This window comes from Cyprinus carpio, chromosome A5 (assembly GCF_018340385.1).
Source record: "Cyprinus carpio isolate SPL01 chromosome A5, ASM1834038v1, whole genome shotgun sequence".
Classification (NCBI taxonomy): Eukaryota; Metazoa; Chordata; class Actinopteri; order Cypriniformes; family Cyprinidae; genus Cyprinus; species Cyprinus carpio.
In genome coordinates, this window is record NC_056576.1 from 1,721,702 (window position 1) to 1,730,000 (window position 8,299).

The 8,299-nt window shown below is 36.4% G+C and overlaps 1 protein-coding gene across 3 annotated transcripts in view; it reads right to left on the reverse strand.

Moving 5' to 3' along the window:
- Nucleotides 1-376: 376 nt before the first annotated feature.
- The window catches only part of LOC109053098 (netrin receptor DCC-like), a 199,352-nt gene continuing 191,429 nt past the window's right edge, over nt 377-8,299 (reverse strand). For all 3 annotated transcript variants that reach the window (XM_042751244.1, XM_042751241.1, XM_042751233.1), the window contains exons 28-29: nt 2,847-2,989; nt 377-1,082 (exon numbers count right to left, since the gene is read on the reverse strand). In XM_042751244.1, coding sequence (XP_042607178.1) covers nt 993-1,082; nt 2,847-2,989 — 233 coding nt within the window. In that variant the 3' untranslated portion in view covers nt 377-992. The remainder of the gene's footprint in view (nt 1,083-2,846; nt 2,990-8,299) is intronic.

Sequence of the window (8,299 nt, forward strand, 5' to 3'; positions counted from 1 at the left end):
TTCAAAATTCCAAAATCAAAAAATTTTTAAATGAAATATATGTTTGAAATTATTTAGTTTATATTTAGTTTCAACCTTACCAAAATATATTTTGAAATGTATTATATTGAAAAATGTATTTGATTTAATTTTTTTTTTTTTTGGCTTATGGTAGGTTTACTGGAGAAACAAAATTAAGTCTTGTTTTCTGAAAAATGTTATAAATTTAAGTGAATTTATGCTTAAAACTTTTTTTTTTTTTTTTTACCTCATGTGACTTTGCTTCTCAAGTAAATGCTTTGATTTAAAAACATTTAGATTTTTTTACTGGAAAACAAGACAGAAATACGGAGGAAGAAGATCATTTTTGGTTTTGGAAGTGGGTATTGTTAATATGATGTGAATGGAAGAGCACACCGCAGGGATTTACAGATGAAAAAAAAAAAAAAACCCAATATGACGTTTGTGTAGTAAAGAGATTCACAAAGATAGGCGATGACAAATAAGATGAAAATCTGCAACTAAATCAGTGTTTTCTCATCCACGCCGATGGCATGTCCGGCATCCGACCTCCTTCCACTATGAATATACAGTTCCCTAGCAAAGTGTGTTTCAGGGATTTTGGCAGCAATAGATTGGCAAGATGTCAATGAAAAGTCAGAGGGTTTGCATTTTGGCAACTCCGATCAGCCAGGTTTGAGATGAATCACTAATGATCCCATCGGAGAAAGGTTTCTATTAGTAGACGAAACTCCCGAGTCTTCATCCCAGATGGATCTGCGTTCAGCGGGATGGATTCACGCGGCCGTGTACAGAAACTGGTATAAAATCTCAGACAGTGTTAGAAAAGAGACGCTTCCTCTCCCTGATTGGAGATTCGGTTCGGAGTCATTTTCCCTTTTTACTCCCGTTTGAGGGCTTCAGGTGAATCGCAGAGGAAGGTGAACGCCAGAGAGTCTGCACTTCCTCGTTCCAGGCATTCGCTCCTCTGCGTCTGCATGTGTGTGTGTGTGTTAAAAGGCTGAACCCGTGATGGCACTGAGCTGCTTCATCAGACCTTCCAGACTTGCCATCTGCTCGCTCAGATCGTCCTGCTCGTACACCTGTGGAGCACAAGAGCAGATCAGAAACTTTTAACACGGTTTGGGAAAGGTCACTGCGATATTGAGAATGCCTGACCTTCAGATCTGTGTATTTATTGCATGGATATATCCCAGTGCTGTCTGTTGTTATCCAGAACTTTGAGCTCCGAGCTCCGACGGCAGGAAAAGACTGTTCGCTATCTGATTAGTATCAGTATCTGATTTTAGACAAACTCACGCACAGCTACAGTCTGAACAGCATGAACTCTCATCACTGCTCTGGTTCGGATTGTGGTGCTTTATAATCCATATCCTGTCCTTATATTTACTGCTGCATGAGATTTTTTTTTTTATATCATTAAAGTATTATTATAATTTTTATTCATATTTTCAATTTGTTTTATTTTAATTTTTGATAAAGTTTTAGTAATTTTGTTATGTGTTTTTATCATTTTTATTTCTTTTTTATTATTATTTTTTTTTATTAGTTATTTTTGTACACCAAGTTAAATGAAAATGAGAAATGTTTATTTTATTTTATTTTAGTTAAAGTATATTTTATTCCAAGTAACAAAATCAGGGTTTCAGGGTCACTATAGTTAACTAAAACTAGAACTATAAAAAACATTTTTGTTGAAGTGAAATGAATGTTAACTGAAATAAAATAATATATATATAAAAAACCTTTAAATCATTTTTTATTCTCAGCTAGTTCATAAAGGCATTTCTAATTTTCATTTAGTTCTAAAATAACTACAACTAAAACTAAAAGTAATAAATAAAAATTTATAAAAATTATATAGCCATATTAAATTAAAATGAAATAAATATATGAAAATTAAAATGACAAAAACAAATTTCTAAAACTTTACCTAAAAATAAAATAAAACAAAATATAAAAATAAAAACTAATTTAGAAAAATTAATAAAAATTAAAAATATGTTATAATTAAAATATGAATAAAATTAAAGTGAAAACTATATATGTATATAATTTGCAATACTAACAAAAACTATAATAGTACATCAATGACACTGAAATAACAATACCATGAACATGCAAATGTGTAGAAATTGTAACTTTAAATTATTATTAATGTAGAATTATGAATTAAATGATTCAATATTTTAGCTCAAAGGGGTTTGGCTGATAAAAAAAGTTTGTGAATCCCTACTGTAATAAAATCCCGAAATGCACTTGTAACGTTTAAATTGTGTAAATTAAAATTTGTCTCTTGCATGAATAGCACACAGACAAATGTACCACGGTATTAATGGTAAACTCCCTCCTTCGGTCCGCACCGAAGTGTCCGATCAGTGTCAGTTTGTTTATTTGCTTCTTCTCTTCTCAGAATAGCAAGAAAAGGCCATCCCAATTATACAGATGTGTGTGGGATGGAGTCTCCTGACCTTTCCGTCTCTCGCTCATAAACGAGAAAAGCCGAGTCAGCTGAGGTCAAACCAAACTCCACACAAACTTTCCCACCTTGTCTTGTCTTGTCTTGTGACATCAATAGCTGAACATTGTCTGCGCTCTTATCTGCCAGTTCAATGATTCACAATGAAGACAGTACGCCTGCCTCAAATCTTCACAAAATATTAATAACTACACCCGCTCAAGCAGAGGCAGGATTGGTCTTTGAATCACAGATGCATCAATCATTCTGTTCTGAAAAGGAAAACGAATCAATCTGTTGCTTGAGGTTTGTGGAAATGATTCTCAGCCTCCCCGCTGAGAGACTGAAGCGTGTGTTTGAGGGGATCTCTGCAGGTGCGGTGACTCACGCTGGACGGGTCGTCCGCTTGCCTCTGTCCATCTTCAGCCGTCTCCGGAGCGGTCGGCACTGACACGGGCAGTAACGGAGAGCGGGCCTTCCCGGCCTGACCCAGAGAGGCCGTCTTCACCTGCGGCTTGGGTAAACTCCCACCTGTGAGCAGAAAACATCAACACTCTCAGTACAAACATTAAAGAGACACTTCACCCAGAACATTCTGTCATCATTTACTCATCCTCATGTTCCAAAGCCGTAGGAGTTTCTTTCTTCAAAAGATGATATTCTGAAGAATGTTGGGAACCAAACAGCTGATGGTCCCCATTGACCTCTATAGAATTTAAAAAACTACCATGTAGATCAACGGCTATCGTCCACTGTTTGGTTGCACACACACTTTTGAGAATATCTTCTTTTGTGTTCAACATGTAATAAAATGTGACTTGAAGAGTAGTTCACTCAAAAATGAAAACAAAAACAAAACAAAACAAACAAAAAAAAACCCGCTGAAAATCACCAATGAAACCTTAAATCAGTGTCTCCGCAATGGATGCTCTGCAGTGAATGGGTGCCGTCAGAATGAGAGTCCAAACAGCTGATAAAAACATCACAAAAAAAGAAAAAGTGCATCTGCTGTTGTCTCTCACATCAAAATCCAGACACATATTTGTTTAGAGCTGTTTAAACGCTGCTTGATCTGTGCAGATTTCTCTCCTGATTCACACCAGAACACTTTTTCACTGGAGGAAGTGTTATTATGGATCATGAGTTAAAAACATCTTAATGCTGGATGTGTTTCATCTTTTGTCTTCTCCAGATGTTAACTGATGGACTGGAGTGCTGTGGATTACTTGTGGATTATTGTGATGTTTTTATCAGCTGTTTGGACTCTCATTCTGACGGCACCCATTCACTGCAGAGCATCCATTGCTGAGACACTGATGCAGTGCTACATTTCTACAAATCTGATGAAGAAACAAACTCATCCTGATCTCAGATGAACTGAGGGTGAATGCATTTTCTGCAAATGTTCATTTCTGTGACTTATCTGTGTTTTTTTTCTTTCAACAATGCAATTTTGACTTGGTGCACCTATCCAGAAAACAAGGTAGTTACAAATTGTTTTCATTATTTTCTGCTGACCCTGAATGCATCAAAATCATGTGGAAAAATGAATGTAGTTAAAGGGGCCAAATCCAGATCTCCATCCAGAGCTGCACTGGCAGACCTCCAGACGAGCGAGAGACACAGACTGACTGACAGAGAGAGAGAGAGAGAGACGGGACAGATGGATGGGCTGATAGCATCCCTGCTCATCCGTGAGCTTTCTCTCTGAAGACGCGGGAACCGACGGACTGCGATGATGGATGCCAATAACAAGCTTCCAGAATCTCTCACATTCCTCCACCTTAATGAGAGACCCGCGCTCAGCATAAGCAGCGCAATTTATCTGCAGAAATTGGCAGCACCTGCTCCAGGAACACATCCTTGTCAAAGCTGTGCATTCATGCAAAAGCATCATTCGAGGGACAAAAACCCCAAACCATTTCTGCTTTATCAATGGCAGTGATTAGAGAGCAGAATTATTGTTGATTGTTAATGTAGAATTCATTCAACCACCAGAACTCAGTTTTCAATCGAGCTATGAAGACAAGATAACATGGTTTCCTGTTGTTCAGCTGAATGGTTTTCTCAACCTTGTTTTGCAGTGCAGAAGTAAGCTAATTTCTGTGAATATGCAAAACTACATTACCCATTGTGCATCAGTTTAAGAAAGTTACACTGAGGTTCTTAGTGGACAAAAAAATAAAAAACGACCAAAAATTCCTTAATTTTCTGGATTTTAAGCCTTTAAATGCCAGTTTGTTTACAAAATATTTATGAAAAGACACACACAATTATTTTCCATATACTAAATTCTAAGCAGTTTTTAATTTTTTTTATTATTATTATTATTCCAGTCTTAGACAAGTCAATGACTAGAAAACCAAAAAACATTAATTTTAATGCATTATTGTCAATTTTTTTAACAGTAAATATGTTGAAGCCTTGCCAAAAAATCTAAAGCTTATTAACAAAAACTTAATTAAAATTAAAATACTTAATTCATGAAAAATTTATGCTGTTTGCATTAGGGTTATTATATTATAGTTTAATAAAACTAAAACCATAAAAAACATTTTCATTACTTGAAATCAAATAAATGACTGAAATAAAACTAACATAAAAAAGCTAGTTTGGAACGCAACATTTCTCACATTCATTTAGTTTAACAATGTGCTAAAATAACTAAAACTGAAATAAAAAATAAAAATAATAAAAATGACAAAACAACAAAACTATAATTACTAAACAAAATTACTAAAACTTGAACTAAAATTAACATGAAAGCAGAAAATACAAAACATAAATCAAATTTATATATATATATATATATATATATATATATATATATACACACACACAGAGTTATAACTGCAAATATATATATATAGACGCAAAAAAGAGAACAACGGAGCATAAAAAGCAGTCTCACTACACTAAAGAAATGCAAAACTGAGCAGGTTATGATATCACATAACCCCATTCTGAGTACATTATGAGAAAGACACCAGTCCGCCGGAGGGGCTTGTTAGCATTCGCTCCATGCTAACTGCTCAATGTTTTTCTGATATGGATTTTCAGTCAACTCTAAAGCAATTTATGGGTGGTGTACGTGCTGCTACTGCAGTTCACTGGCTCGTGCTCATCACTCTTCAACTCAACGTTCAATTTAAGACCATTAGAGAGTGAAAGAAACATCCATGCAGTTTGACAAACATACAATACTAGTATCCTGAGCAGTTTAAAGGGGGTTTGGCTGGTCTAGTGCATTAAAACTGGCCTGATGAACCACTGTAGCAGGATCTGGACACGAGGCTGTTTTCCCTCTTTTAGAGGTGCATTGGTTTGGTAAGCAGGGATGCTCCAATCTGCCTTTTTCACCTCCGATACCGATTCCAATACCTAGGGTTCAGTATTGGCCGATACCGATACCGATACCGATACCGATCCAATACCAGGGAAGGTTTTTTTTTTTATTTATTTAAATAAATGTAGAATTTATATATTTCTGTGTATGAAACTGAAAATTTAACCCTTTAAGCTATCGTATGGCTTCAGAAGTAACACAGAATAATTAGCACGATCTCCGATATGGATCGGCCCTCTCTGACCGATACCCGATCCGACAAAAAATGGATATGAATATCGGATCGGCGCATCCCTAGTGGTAAGTGATATTATCGCTGTCATTTCTCTTCTTGTCACTCGTCCAGAGATGATTAGCGCTCATTATCTTCCATCCGCCGTCAGATTAGTCGGCTAAGAGCCTATTTATATTTAAACTCTCACAGAGACGGGAAAAACCAGCCCTGAGAAGATGCTTTAGAGAACACATCTTCAATAGCAATTCATAACCTTCTTCTGCTCCATACAGACCCTCGTTCAGCTGGAATGAGGTCACGAGGAGTGCTGAGCTTTAGATTGAAACACAGATCAGCCGATTCACTGAGGAATTTCAGAAAAACCATCAAAACACGGATGGGTCACATTTCAACCCCAAACCAGAAGAGATAAGACCTTTCTTTGCATTTTGCACGATAAAAATGAAGCCTATTTTTAGAGCCAGTGCAGTATTTTCCTTTGCATTACAGCAATGAGAACTTGAGGGTTGACTGTCATTAAAATAATCATGCATTATTCAAATCATAATGTATTTATACATAACGGTAGCATTTTCTGATTTGCATGTAATTTACGCTTTTTTTTTTTTTTACAAAGTACTACAACAATAACAATCAAATGAGAAACATAAACGAGAAGCTCCTTAAACATCCAAATACATATAGAAATGGAAATTATTTGTGTTTAATTGTCATGGAAATAACGTTATAATGTGAAAAAATAAAAAGAGATCATACTGGCCCAAAAACATGCCTTTTTTTCTTTAAAAACACGTGAAGGATCACATTTCAACCCCAAAACCATAAGTTTTTTTTTTTTTTTTTTTTTTTTTTTGATGAAAAAAAAGAAGGTGGATTATTTTCCTTTGCATTACACTAATGAGAATTTGAGGGTTAATTGTCATAAAAATAATGATGCATTATTTTGGATGATGCAAGCATTTATAAACATTGGTAGTATTTGCTGATTTGTCCTTCATTTATTCTGATTTAAATAAATAAAACGTTGTACTACAACAATGAGAATTTAATGAGAAACAAACAAGAAAAAGAAATTAAGCTCCTTAAACAGGAATTACTTGGGTTTAATTGTCATGAAAATGTCATAATGTGAAAAAAAAATCACATTGGCTCTAAAATCAGCCTCATTTTCTTCATGCACAATACATTTTCTTTTGTTTTGGGGTGAGATGTGAGTTGTCTTCATGAGATTCTCCATAGGTCAACACTCCTCTCTCTCTCTGCTCCTCTTTGTCTTTATATTCTGACAAACTGTGTCTCTCTCAGTCGAGGACGGTGTGTGTTATGGTGTGTGAAATGGATGGACGGTTTAAAGCGATTCAGGTCCGTCTGCCACACAATCCCTCACATCATCGACACACGCTTTAAAAACCCCATTTAACTGGCAGTGGCTGTCGCAGCGGCGTCAGGTCTGAGCGAACGGCCTGTTTCTGTGTGTTTATTCCACCAGGTTTCCTTCACTGCTGCTTTGAGATGCCTGATCAATATTTCACCGCATCCTGGGAAAAGGAACGCTTGATAAAAGCAAGAGAAAACACCTTCGCCAAAGACAGAGCACAAATTTGACAAGCCGTAAATGTTTCGGGTTAATTCAACTAAATTGTCTAAATAAAAATGCATGAAGGATCTCCAGTGTCAGAGCTTCTCTGGACTCTCTGATGCCTTCAAGTTAAAAGAGACTCTGATAGATCGATCCGTCTCTCTCGGGCAGGAAGACGGCTTTAAATTCTTCTTTAAAAGACGGATGGACTCCTCTGAAACAAGAGGAACAAAGGCGAGACTGAAGCTGGTGGACAGTAAATATAAACCCAACAGTCCTCAAAGGCTCGGCCGTCTCCTGAGGCCCTACGACTTTTATTTGTGCAGCATTTCATGTGTTTCCATCATGAGAGTCGATGCACGTCTGCAGCGTTTCACCCCGCAACTGATTTACACTCACGGCTCCTGACGACAATTAATTAACATGAGCAATCAAAGCATTAGTAGTACAACACAAGCTGTGATAACAAACTAACTGGGAGTGTTTACTTTATCAGTCACAATTCACCACGTGAGGGAATAAGATACGATACAAAGTTCAAACGAATGATTAATTTCGCAAATAAGCCTTATTCACAAGTGTTTCATGTCAGAGCAGCACAGAGACAGAACGAGACCGACACTCCAGTCAGAAAAACTCAACCAGAAAAAAAAGACATGAAAGAGCAGAGAAAACCACGAC